This window comes from Limulus polyphemus, unplaced genomic scaffold, assembly GCF_000517525.1.
Source record: "Limulus polyphemus unplaced genomic scaffold, Limulus_polyphemus-2.1.2 Scaffold83, whole genome shotgun sequence".
Lineage (NCBI taxonomy): Eukaryota > Metazoa > Arthropoda > Merostomata > Xiphosura > Limulidae > Limulus > Limulus polyphemus.
Window position 1 is genome coordinate 1,182,178 of NW_013665693.1, and position 14,794 is coordinate 1,196,971.

Sequence of the window (14,794 nt, forward strand, 5' to 3'; positions counted from 1 at the left end):
CCTGCTTTCGTAATTTAATCTTCACTTGCCTTCACCCTGAGTAAAGTGAATTTTAAGCCTCGTGCAATGAAGAGATTTAGCTAAATGAGATAAGATATCAGCAACGCTAGAAAAGAGTTTAATGAGGAATCAGTGGCCACTAGGTAATATATGTTAGCAAGACATCTTGTCTACGTGTGCCACCTCTAAAACGATGAGGCAGGCTTCAATATTTTTTATTTGTTTCAATGGTGTATATGATGTTTAATAAGACGTTGGTAAAATAGAGCTATCTGCATACAGACGCCAATGGTATTGTGTTACTTTTTCTTACCCAGTGTTTCCACGCTTTTATTTTCAAATTGATATTTACTGAATTGTCAAACATAAATTATGGTTGACTGTAAAATGCCAGAAACTTCTCTTAAGGAATCATCATAAGTAGTGTACCTTTCGTGGGTAGTATATCGTTTTTTTTTCAACTTAGCACTTATCGTTATTATTATTTCACATGAAATACCAAGGAAAGAAGAAAATAAAAACCAAATAATAAATCTGGAATGAATGAAACAGAATTATTTTCAACAGATTAGAGCTATTATTATATCCATGTAAGATGAAACTGGTTAATAATAGCTATTTTAGCTCAATGGTTTCATCTTCCCTTCTCAACAGCGTTCTGTTGATCATGTAGAAAACTACTGGTTCTCAATACGTATTTTAACATTGTTAACAAAGTTACAGAGCTTAAGAACATTATTAAAGTTTAATAATGAATTTCGCTACACAATTAACAACGCGAATATTTTGTTCTTCGACGTCTTTTCATATTCTATAATAGGCTGTAGTAACTCCGTTAATGAGTACGTGTTCCCAGTTTTTTTGTTGTTATTTTATTTATTTTAGCATATTAATTCACAATGACCATATCAAAATTGTTAAAATCTGCTCTTTATTCTATAACATAAAGAACTCACACAAAATAATTCTAGATATAAATGTATAAGTTATGGAAGAACCATAAAATCTCGGTCAGATAAGAGTAGCCCAAGAGCTGGTGGTGTGTACTGTTGATTAACTGCTTTCTAGCTACTCCATTAATTCAAAATTAGGAACGGTTATTCGCAGAAACTCCTTGTGTAGCTTTGTATGAAAATATTCAATATAACAACACACAGATAAATAGGATTTGAGCATTATGACAATCTACAACGGCACGTGATATCAGAATTCACACAGTATGACTCTATTCCCAACAGAGCTATTATTAAATATTGGATATACATTTCGAATAAAACACTGTCAGTGCAAAAAAACAACCAAAAAAAATTAAATTACGATTTGTAATCTTTCTTCATAAATAATTATCAAGGTTTACAAATTTTCAGTTACACCTACATTTACAGAAGTTATTGATGTAGAAATAAATGATTATAGCGTACAGCGGTAAGTTTGCGGAATTATAGCGCTAAAATCCGGGGTTCGATTCTCCGCGGTGAACACAGCAGAGAGCCCAATGTGGTTTTGCTCTAAAAATGTAAGTGATAAAGAAAATGTATAATTATATTAGTATGTTAATGATATTTAATGGCTGTATATGATGGCCCATGAGAGCTTAATGAAACTTTTATGCACATTTCCTCGAAATACAGGGCTGGTGCAAAATAAGTTTGAGTATAAATGTGTAGGGGGCACTTTAAGGATTACCTTCAAGATGTATTTGTTGTCAAAAAATGTAAACTTGGTGTCAGAGCTCGTTCAGTCACTCATAAATTAACAGGATTGTTACAATGTTAACACATGAGCAAAACTAAAATTCAGCATTGCGTGATGGACGTCACTGAAAATATACTTCGCATTGTTGTCTGTCTTGTACTGCCTCATCTGGAGTTTGTGGTTGAAACAGATAGAAAATATAGTGAACATTTGATGTAAGTTGCATTGATAACACTTTATTCGTAAGATAGAAAAGATCTACCGTGTTTTGTGGTTACCTTGGAGCGCCACCTACCGTAGTTGTTTTCATAAATGTGTTCCGCATATTTTTTATATATCAACTGTAAAAGCTCTATGTAATAGTAAGATTTGACCGCTACTACTACCATCACCAAAATAAGAAATCAACCAAAAGGAGAAAATAAATAATACAAAGGCACAAACGTCGGAATTATAAGGAATATTTTAGGATCCGAAGACATAGAACACACATAGGAAGGAATACGCTACGTGAGATTTAAAATTAATTCACATTGCTCATATATTGTGTAATATTGAGTTAGTTATATCTTTCGCTGTTTGCTCAAAAAAATTATAATATGAGTTGGTTAGTAATAACAGCTTACTGGGGGGGGGGGCAGTTTGAAGACTTCCATTAAGAATACGTCTAATCAATATTTTAATTAAAGTGTTAATGGGTACACGATGTTTCTCGTAAGAACGTTTTTTAACCAATAGTAAAATAACTGAGAAAATACAAGGTTAAACGTATGCTATCCTTCGGTCGAATAGAGGTAAGCCTACGGAATTACAACGCTAAAATCCGGGGTTCGATTCCTTGCAATAGACGAAGCAGATGGCCCAATGTGGCTTTGCCCTAAAGCAAACAAACCGTGTTAGACAGAAGTGAAAAATCAATGTTTTCATTCTTTATCAAAAGTTTGAAAAATTGACGTGAAATTTAGGGACGCTTGCTTTGTTTTGTTTTTCACCGAACACATGTAACTTATGTAACCACAGTTCCAAAACTTTTATAAGGTGATCAGAAATAGCAAACAACAACATAGACTCAGTATATTAAGTGATTATAAATTTCCTCTACGCTTGTTATTTCTCGGAATGTTTTTTAGAACATGGGTGATTTTAAAATATAGCAAAACGTTTCATATTTGAATACTGTAAAACCATTAAAAGGGGTGTGGAGTAAAACGGTCCTATTGTTATGGATTACATAAAAAAGAACAACCAAATGCTTTATTTTTACTTTAGTATGTATTACATATTTCTAAACACTGAGATTTGAATTTATTATTATATTAATAAATTGTTATTGTTTTATAGCGAGAGCACCGGGGTGAATGTTGAGGTAGATTTCAATATCGAATTCATCAGAACTATGAAAACCAGCATGCGGCAAGAGGAATGTCATAATATATTTAACTTTAAGCACTCCACGCTACTGCTTCCTGGCGACAAGAGAACATTCAAAATGACCGTATTTTCTCATTAGATTCTAGCGCAATCAGACAATTGAGGGGCGTTCCTGAGAAAACCCCAGATGCTGGAGCCTTCATCTCCATTCTACCAAACACAAACTGTACATTAAGCGGAATCCCGCTGTGTTACCCAACAACATTAATGTTACCAACAACCCAGACAACCTCGTCGTTATGTAGAACACTAGTGTTTCGTACACTCTAGGTGGCATACCTTTGACAGACTATACTACCTCTCCTAACCAACCTCCGCCTTCCCTGTAAATGGGGTTTCTCTGTCGAACACCGCAGTTAATTACAAAAGATACATCCAAGAGCACAATGACAGACAAACGATGAATTAAATTGTAAAAGTTTGGGCGAAAGAAATAATACAGTGACAATTTCAACACGGTAAGCTGTATTCATGCAAATAAAATCTTACATTTTGGGATCGTGCATCTTCAATTTAATAAGTCAAGTCATCCCACTAAATCACATTACCATTAACGTTCAGTAAACACCGAACTACTCAGTAATTTAGCGTGATATACATAGATAAGTATGGAGTAAATACAAGTATGCATATAATAATTATTTAAAAATGTATTATTAAGTCTAGTGAAGTTCTATAGGTACCTCGTGTCTTTAATATGACGAAATAAAAACAACAACAAAACTATCCTATGTACACTGCACTGATGTTTACAAATAACACTCTTAAACAAATATTATAGAAGTCACATGAGGGTCTTGGTAAAATGGTATGATTTATATTAGTATACCTGACCTCAAATCAAGCTTTTAATTACCGGGCAACAATATTTCTGTATCATAAAAACAGAGAGACTATAAAACATTCGTTTGCATATGCAATATTTTCATCCAAGCTATTGTGAATAAGCTTAGTGTAGGAATCTGTACTGATAATTGATAGAGAGAATGATGATAAGATAAATAATTGCGGGTTGAGGTGAAACTGACACGACTTACAGAATAGTATGAAGTGAAATGAAAACGATTGATACGTATGTATGAAGTGAAACTGATATGATTAACACATAAATATGAAGTAAAGCTAACATGACTGACACATATGTTTGCTGATGGTTGAATACGTTATATTAAAACGATATTTAATTTGCAATGAGGTAGTCATGTGACAAACACAGCCAATATAAAGTCGCGTGGAATGGAATGTATCAGAACAAACTACCTTTTGATATTATTTGGCTTTTCGTATATGGCCAGTTTTTGGAAGGTCAAATAACAGCTTTTTCTGAAGATAATTATTCATACAGTCAAGCCGTAAAGATGTGTTCAAGTGAGGGACATCCCTTGTACTTAATGGAACCATGACCATCTAGAAAGAGATATACAACAAGAACACCAGTCGTGGTTAGCAAAGTGCGGTATCTTGTAAAAGGTGAGAATCCACAAACACAAAGGTCAGTGGCAAAAGCCCCCCACGTACCCCGCGTAACAGAACGCAACATAAACAAGAAGGATCTCCACCTTGAAAACGACAAAAGGCACGTGTACATAAGTTGTTTTCACAATATATATCTGTTCAACTATTGCATACCTAAAGCAGCTAGAGAATGAAATGGGTATTCAAGCTATTCATACAAAGACATACCTGTCAAGCTGTCGGACGAGCGCCTATGGATTTCTGTACAATTGGACCGTTGAAACAGACACTGAGAAAACGCTGACCTCGTATAAAGATGAATTATGAAAAAAATGCAGGGATGAGTGGTGTACTTTGGGCATGACGACCTGACGAAATAGTAACTACGCTGCTGGGCTATTATCAACATACATGGTCGACAGATAGAGGGTGACCGGACGTAGTGACATCGATTATAACGATGCTCCAAAATCGTTTTAGTAAAACGTACTCAACCTTTGTAGAAAGTCGATGACAAATTGTACAAAGGAGAAAATATTTGTGTAGTAACAAAACATCACACGATACAAAGTACAGCGAAAAGATGTAGAAAATATGTATATGAAAGTTTATAGCAATATATACTGTAAGACGAGAAAACGGAAATAAAGTCATTGGAAATCCTAACTGTAAAAGTTGAAATGTAAAATCAAATTCGATTAAAGCAAGCGGTATTTACCTGTCCAAGGACAACCATAAACTTCTACTCGCATGCACACAGTACGAAGAAGAATGCTGTGAGGGATAAATCGAATTTTGGAAGCAATAATCAGCGGATCAATCACTCGTAAAGCTGGAAAATAGGTGTTGGTGTTGCCCTGAAGGACCTGTAAAAAAAATGGAAATCCATAAGTCCAGTTACTAAAATGATGCATGATAACATAATAAGCCATATTTATTACATTACAAAAACTCCATGTTTGTTTAGTGGTATAATAATAATTACACTGTTCACCCTTCCAAGTTAAATTATTAGTAAAAGAATATATTTCGAGTGTGTTTAAGTAGAAAGCGTTTCTAAAAAAAAATGTGAAGTTTGAGTACATTTGATGAAAAAAAGATAATAACCTCACTTACAGACTAAATAATTAGCCTTTGATGATTGTGGGTCAAGGTCATATCAAAGTTACAGACAAGCATAGTAGTTTTCAATCAATGGTTTCTAAGACTTCTACGATGACTTTAACCAAATGACCTTGGCAGATATTTCGGGATCGATAGTCTATAGCCGCAAATAGATATCTTTGTACTATCTACAACAAGAAGGTGAGCCTATAACTACTTGATCATATGACCTTAACAACTCTTTCGGGTCTCTGGATCCCCAGTGTCTCTTCTGTCACCCCCACGTATAAAATTAAGTTCCAGGAGATCTGTAACATCTGTGTTTGAAAAACACATTGAAAGTTTACAATACAGCTTTAATGCAAACTTCATTTACATCTAAGTAAATGTATCAAAATGGTAATTTGACTTTACTATGGTTCCTATTTAAGCTATTCTTCTTGGCTAATTTCTCATCGATTAATTTTCTTTCGCACTTCGTCATTCATCCATTTTTTTGTCGCTTGGCTGTCACCTGTATTATCTAACTAGCTTTCTCTGAAAATTACTTTAAATCCACAGTAGCTTCTGCTTATTATCCAAATCCAACTAATACAAGCTGTGTAATCTAATACGTCTTGTGCTATTGTTTTATATTTACTCTGAGAAGAAAGGAAAGTAAATTTACCCAAACACATAGCAAAGCCATAACGATGTTTGGAAAGTATCCAAGAAGCAATTTATGTAGTAATTTAAGTTGTTACTTGTCTGATGAATCGCTCATTACAATCTTAATCAAAATCACTTTGATCTAATTTTGAATGGAAAACTGGCGTTATGAGAAAAAGAAGAAATAATAGTACGGCCATATATCACCGAGCTGCTTAGCTCTAAATAGCTGTCTGTTTTGACATTGAGCTGCTAGCTTCGCTCCATCCTCCTGCTTACTCTCTATTTTCTCCTCACATGCTCCTGTGGTACTGATGCCACTTTCTTGTCACAGGAAATAACGGAACAGCAACCTAATAAATCATCGCGTCCTAAGTTTAACCACACCCTAGTGGTTCCGATACCAGGACACCAGAGAGTTCAACAAGAGACGATATGCTTTCTCTTCAGATATCTTAGTCAGGAAATGAAAAGGCTAAAATTACCCTGAAATTACCAGAGACTTGGTCAAGTGTCTCACCAAGATGGATTAGGGCGCAGGTGCGTTTGATCACGAGGGCAACTAAGATATCAATAATCAAACCATGTACAAAAACAATTATCTGTTTATTCTGCGTTGTTCTGGATAAATTTTAATTGTGCTTTTGAGTCTTACTAGATTTTGCTTTTGACAATATTTCGAGAAATTTTAGAATTAACATATTTTTGAAAATATAAGGCCCACTAAATCTTTGTTGACTGGCTCTCACAACATATGCCCTAATTACCTTTAATATGTTTGTTTGTTTGCAAATTTACTGCTAACCCAAAGGGGGGGGTATCTTTAATATGACCCGCAGCACGTTTTGAATAATATATTCTGCATCCTCGTATCATGGAGTACAACAAAGTAATGATTGTGATTTCAATTAATCTATAACGTTGTTTTATAGTTATTCTAAAATATTTTTAGTCAGTGGAGTGGGTTGTTTATTTGTAGTAAAGCACAAAGCTACGCAATGGACTGACTTTCTGTGCTCTGCCAATCACGGGTATCGAAACCCAAATTTCAGCATTATGAGTCTACAGACTTACCGCTGGAGGTGGGTTAGTAGAGCGGTTTTTATATGCTTTTACAAATGTTAAATCTTAAACCAGTAATTGTGAACTTTAATTTGTATTTCCCAATAAATGGGTAATAAATAAGCAATGTCCATAAACGTTCACTTATTAAGGCATATAGTCTGAAGATTAAATGAATTTGAAATATCTATTCTTTAAATGATTAATTTTCTTCACCGCCAAAAAAAAAGAGAAAAGACAATGAGTGGTTTCCTTGGCTCCATACGTTTCTATGGAAATTAAGTAAACATTGACAAAGATCAAGACAGAGTCTATAGGACTGCTTTGAAGCTTGTTAGACATTTAGTCGTAATGGCATTACACTCCAGGAAAAATAGATAATAAAAATTATTATTGGATTTAGTTTAATAAACTTTTTTATTTTTAAAGTTATTTTATGAGGGGGTTTAATAAACTCCTCCGACGTATCGTATATTATAGTTTCCAAAGACCCATCAAGTAAGAGCAGGACTAAGCGAAATGTCGAAACGAGAAACTGAATTTAAAGAATCGTTTGAAAAACGTTGTTAAGTCTTGAACCAGTCCTATCAAACGGTTATTTTAAACGTTGACATTTAGCAAAAAATTTTGACGTCAATAAGGTTTTTAGAATATGAAGAATAAGTACATAACATTTTGTGGAATCTCAACTCGTTAATAATAAAGAAGACAATTTGAAACATTTTGTATCGTTTTTACCTTTGCGTGCGGAGTTTACAAGAGCATATTTATTTCTCAGTTGCTTTCCGCATAATTCTGTACAGCATGGATTTACTGTGTTGAAAGTAGGGCTTCCCACAAGAGTTTTATGACCTTGTATGCCTGTTCAAGCTGATTTTTTTGTAGCGCTTAACCCATAAATACTGTTAGGTAGGGAGATATGATAACTGCTTGCTGCTTCCTAATAGAGACTAGCCATGCCGTGGACGAGTTTACAGAAGTTTTAGTTACACGTACCCTCCTTTACCTTTGTGAGCATCATATTGATTTCAACGTAATTGGATTTAAACGATAGATGTTGCTCTCCACTCAAAGAAGCATTAGATGGCCAACTACAAGAAAAGAAATGCGCCCCAGCTGCAAGAAGGAAGAAATAGAATTAAAGCACTTATTACAGATGATCGTGCAAGTGTAATTATTCCTTCGATTTATATTCTGTATTGTTTATGTTTTTGTCGTGAAATCTCGCTGTTGATTTATAATAACTTTTTATGAATTATCAACCTTTATAGAAATGATTGAGTGAAAAGAATGAAATTAAAAATCCAATACCGTCATCTAATATATTAATAACATAAAAAAACAGGAAAATATTTGGACGGGGTCGGGAAACTGGCAGACTTTGTACGACAACTCAAGCAGGAAGTTAAAAGTGAGAAGTTTTATATTTAGTATTAAGTATTGTACGCGTATATAATGTTATTTAGTATTACTGAATCGACTTTCTTTAGAAAATTCTAAATTCTAAAGATCCTGTTTTTGAAGTACGAGTTTATAAGATAAAAATTGCATACACAACTTGCACAAAGAAAAGAAATTAGTTGCCTCAACACAAATAAGAACTCTAATCTCTATACAAAAACAATTAGTGTATAAACATGATCAACTCCCACAAATAAAGGGTCAGCGTGACTAAGTGGTTAGCGTGCCTGGACTGTGATTCAGAAGATTCGTGGTTCGCATCTCGTTCCATACTTTACAACTGCAAGTGTGCTATAAGGTCTTATATTTCTCATAAAAAGTTTGTAAGAATTTTTATTAATATATAAAATCATGCACAAACACACACACATATATGTACGTATCTATATAAAATCATGCACAAACACACACACATATGTACGTATCTATATAAAATCATGCACAAACACACACACACAACATATGTACGTATCTATATAAAATCATACACAAACACACACACACACATATGTACGTATCTATATAAAAATCATGCACAAACACACATTTGTACGTATCTATATAAAGATACAAACCTCAAAGACAGTTCTAAGAAATTTACAACTTTTATTCATACATTACATTTTGTTCTTGTTGGTATTAACCCGGTTTATAAATATATCTCGGTTTGGTAACTACTATCGGAGAATAACGTATGATTAAACTGGTTAATGCTAGACAGATATGGTTGATATCAGTATGTCGTGCCGCGACTTAGGAAATCTATTAGGGTATCAAAGAATCGAATTAGCCGATCTGGAACTCTGATCTCAGTTTTGACTGGTAACAAATGTAGAGTATTAGATACAGTATATGTTAGAGGAAAGGAAATAGACGAGTCTTAGTTCCGATTTCAATATCGCCCGTGCATTCGAGATGTTCAAGTCTGGCGGTAGATATGTTTATTTCCTTAATATTGTGACTTCAAGATGATTGCGTTTACACTGGTGTTACTTTTATACGTGACTACTTTGGATTTATCTTGTACTTCCTTCTAGTCCACACACTAGCATACTGAAATGTTACTGTAACGATGATTTTGTTCTCATGAAGCTAGTTTTTTTTATGCTTAAGCTTGAATTGAGGATTCTTACCTTGTAAGGCTTGTTATGCAACACGTGGGCTCTACGTACAGGACAAGTCAGAAACTCCAAAGTTTAGGCTTAACTTAGAGCTACTGACGAGAGGGAAGTCAGTAGCACTCACTGGTTAGACTTTTCTTAACCAAACATTGTGTTTGACTGTTACTTTTACGTCAAGTCCACAGCTGAAAATGTATGGTTTATCTCAGGCTATGCCGAAGCTTTGTTTCCGAAAATGAATTTTCAAAGCCCGTGTATAACAGCTTAATTTTCAAATTACTAAATTGTCATTAAACAGTTCACTACCAGTTCATATATTGTACCATTTAGGGCCATTTTATATATTCCCCTGTTACAACATTCAGTTTGGATGTTTGCATGTAGTCAAGCACAAAGCTACACAAAGAGTATTCTACCTATGCTCTGCCCACCACGGGTATCGAAACCCGATTTCTAGCAGTGTAAGTCCATAGACATATCACTGTGCCACTGGGGGTCAATTTGGATGAAATAACTTCTTTTCTGTATGATGTAGATATTGGATCACAGAAACATTTGGTGAAATTAACAGCAGTATTGATGGTATTTTAATTTAAGTTTGTGTAAAGTTTGGTACATAAATCGCTAATTTTAGGCTTAAACGGATTGAAATGGCCATAGCTTCTGAAGACAGTTTTTCAATATAGGATAATTCACGTGACTGTTCGACAAAGCGCTGTAAAGCGGCGGATTTTGATCAAAACCAACAACAGATTAGAAAACAGCGTAATCAGGGTAACACAACAAGGAATATACGTAACGCCAATGACTGTTTGGCTTTTTTATTTTGAAATTTTGTGTATTTTAAAATTTTAGCACAAATCTACACAAGGTTAATCTGCGCATAGCCGTACCTAACAGTGTAATCAGGGTAACATAATCGTACATAACAGTGTAATCAGGGTAACATAGCCGTACCTAACAGAGTAGTCAGAGTAACATAGCCATACCTAACAGTGTAATCAGGGTAACATAGTCGTACCTAACAGTGTAATCAGGGTAACATAGACTAACAGTGTAGTCAGAGTAACATAGCCATACCTAACAGTGTAATCAGGGTAACATAGTCGTACCTAACAGTGTAATCAAGGTAACATAATCGTACATAACAGTGTAATCAGGGTAACATAGCCGTACCTAACAGAGTAGTCAGAGTAACATAGCCGTACCTAACAGTGTAATCAGAGTAACATAGCCGTACCTAACAGTGTAATCAGGGTAACATAGACTAACAGTGTAGTCAGAGTAACATAGCCATACCTAACAGTGTAATCAGGGTAACATAGTCGTACCTAACAGTGTAATCAGGGTAACATAATCGTACGTAACAGTGTAATCAAGGTAACATAGCCGTACCTAACAGTGTAATCAGGGTAACATAGCCGTACCTAACTTTGAATTAGAAGGAAACCAGTTAGTCAACAGTGCCCAACGCTAACTTTCAGGCTAGTCTTATCCGAACGAGTAGTGGAATTTGACTATCACTCTTATAGAGCATCTACAACTGTAAATTGCTGAGCAAATTTTTGCGATAGCCGTACGCAAAATGTAAATCTTCTGATTGACAGTTCTGGTACGCTAAGCATTAGGTCACGTTCTCAGAATTCTGCTTCTAAAAAATCCTATGTAAATGTCTAATTTAGTGTGATAGTATAGTGGGATTATAATCAAAAAGTCTCTTGGAGACAAACTATTATCATACAGAGTAGTTAGTTATTCATAGTGATTACACAGCCTTGCGATGGTTTTATTGTTTTGAAATGTTTACATGTTTTACAGTAATTCCTGTACGCTGAATCCATTTTTCTCCATCACGTACAGATTTGTCACAAAGCGTCATATGTACGTTTATATTAGTGAATCATTTTCATTGAAATCGGGTCATATTTTGTTATGCTTAAAATGTTGACAACCATTGGCTATATATTTCTCTAGACGTGAGAGTCTTATCGATCGTTTTAGAACCCACGAGAATCACACCGGTAGTATATAAACGGTTAACAGGCCACATGTCGTGTCATTTCTGGATAGCATTTGACATATATAGTTTTTCATTTAAATATTATTTATTCGTCGCTCTGGCAAAGAGTGGTTGTGTAAATTACCCAAACATATTCTGTTATATTTGTTGTAAATGTATTGTAAATTTGATCTAAGTAAGAGTTTTTTTCTTCCCGATTTGTGAAAACTCTTTACGTGATAGAAAAAAATGAATATTATTTTCGAAATTTGCGTAGCTGAATTATAGAAAATACGTTATTAAAGTCAAAACAACTTTTATGAAGTTTACATTCGCAGGCCTGTGTTATTATTCTGAAAAGGCTACAACGTGATTTGTAACTCAAAGTGATTAAAACTATTTTTGGAAAGTTTTTAGTTGTTTACGCTTTAGTAGAGTTTTTGCAATGAATATTTATAAACAGGATCACTAAATTAAAACAAAGCAAAAGGAGATACACTAAATTAGGTTGCAGCGTATAAAATAGCTTCAAATGACTTATTTTCATAAAGTTGAATCAAGTAAAGTACGCCAATTGATTAGATTGCGGTTTATCTATAAACCTCACTATTTGCCTGTTATTCGTCTGTCCATCTGTCTGGGTCCGGCGTGGTCAGCTGGTTAGGGTGCTTGATTCGCAATCTGAGGGTCGCGGGTTCGAATCCCCATCCTACCAAACATGCTCGCCCTTTCAGCCGTGGGGGCGTTATAATGTTACAGTCAATCCCACTATTCGTTGGTAAAAGAGTAACTCACGAGTTGGCGGTGGGTGGTGATGACTAGCTGCCTTACCTCTAGTCTTTCACTGCTAAATTAGGGACGGCTAGCGCAGATAGCCCTCGTGTAGCTTTACGCGAAATTCAAAACAAACCAAGTCAAACCATCTGTCTGTCTGTATATATTATACCTACCTATTTGTCTGTCTATGTATATACCCGTCTTCTTATCTGCATGCTCGTTCGCCCACCTGTCTATTCTACACATCTATTATTATAATACAAACGATAAAGCATGATTAGTTTACTAGTAGTTTTTATAAATTTAGGTTTCAGTCCAGAAGTTTAACACAACAAACTCATGTTAGCAAATTGTGAATTCCATATATTCCCGCGCACTCCTGCGTATGTTTTGATCAATTTCCTATATACCTGTTAAGTTTAGCTGTTGTTTTTTATTTTTTTGGTGCTTGAAGAAGCTGTGGATGTGTGTCCTATTGTACCAAGCTTATGTAGAATAGGATACATTCTAGATCTTTCTCGTGGCCTTCGGCTACCTTGAGATATGTTAATATATCCCAAAGAGCACACTTCGGTGCAAGGCCTTGTTAGGTTTACAGCCGACTTATGCTTGTCTAGCCTATTATGTCAGGGAAGTGTGTTGGGAGTTTCCTGTTAACTGAAGCTCCTCTTATAACCAAATATTATTTTTTTTTCCTTTCAAATCATAAACAAGTTGAGTGTTTGTTGAAATCCCTAAATGTCTTTTAAGTATTACTTTAAGAAAATTCATCTTTAAACGAAAACAATGGGCGAATGAATCATGTCATACGACTCAAAATAGTGGAAAGGGGCGGACTACGTCCCCACTTATAGCATTACTTATTAAGCCCGACGTTACCGGATATGTCAGTTTATATAAACTGAAATAAAAAATATAACAGTTTAATAATTTTAAAAATCAATAGAAAGAAAAAACACACATATATGTACGTATCAAACACACACAAACACACATATATGTACGTATCTATATAAAATCATGCACGAACACACACACACACATATGTAGGTATCTATATAAAAGCATGCACAAAGTTCGTGTTTGTGCCTGATTTTATATAATATGTACATATATGTGTGTTTGTGTGCATGATTTTATATAGATACGTACATATATGTGTGTTTGTGTGTGTTTGTGCATGATTTTATATAGATACGTACAAATGTGTGTGTTTGTGCATGATTTTATATAGATACGTACATATGTGTGTGTGTGTTTGTGCATGATTTTATATAGATACGTACATATGTGTGTGTGTGTGTGTGTGTATGTGTGTTTGTGCATGATTTTCAACAATCGTTTAGCTTGTTTCCCTCCTACCTGATCTCTGGCAGACTATAAATGCCGGGTACATTATTTACTTTTACTATAAATTATTATTGTATAGTTTTCTTCTAAAGTATCTGATACACTGTGAGTTCTATTAGTGTATTAAAGCCTAATCAATACATTGTTAGTATTAGATACTTATTGATAATTACTAAAACAAGTTTTGTCATTTTTTTTGTAACTCAATATGATGTGGTTCCTTAAAATATTATTCTATTTGTAAAAACAAAAACATTTCCAAAACATCAACTCGTCGAATAGATATATACATAAATATTATATTTCTACCCTGACTAAAATGGCGTTTCTTTGTTTTTGTTGCTCAGCAACCATCTTGCCCTCTAGTTAAATAGAATGTGCGACATTAAATGAGATAGAAGTGTGACCTCTTACAGATACAAGTTTTAAGACAGAGCAGTAAAAAGTTGTGCCTTCCGGTTCTCCGTTGTTGAGATAAGTTGTCTCTTAAATATTATGATATTAAGTGAAACTACAAAGTTATTTTGAGATTGAATGGGTCAGAAGGAACTATTTATGGACCCATCTCGAGTTACGGTTTGAAAAAAAATAATAAAAAATAAAACTTTATGTACGATTTGCTCAGTTTCCTATAGTTACAGTTATCATTAATCATCGCGTTATGTAACGGCACAATTATCATTAATCATCG

General features: G+C 34.5%; 1 protein-coding gene across 2 annotated transcripts in view; it reads right to left on the reverse strand.

The window, feature by feature from the left end:
- The window catches only part of LOC106467832 (discoidin domain-containing receptor 2-like), a 64,733-nt gene that overhangs the window by 23,965 nt on the left and 25,974 nt on the right, over positions 1-14,794 (reverse strand). For both annotated transcript variants that reach the window (XM_022396830.1, XM_022396823.1), the window contains exon 3: positions 5,300-5,447. In XM_022396830.1, coding sequence (XP_022252538.1) covers positions 5,300-5,447 — 148 coding nt within the window. The remainder of the gene's footprint in view (positions 1-5,299; positions 5,448-14,794) is intronic.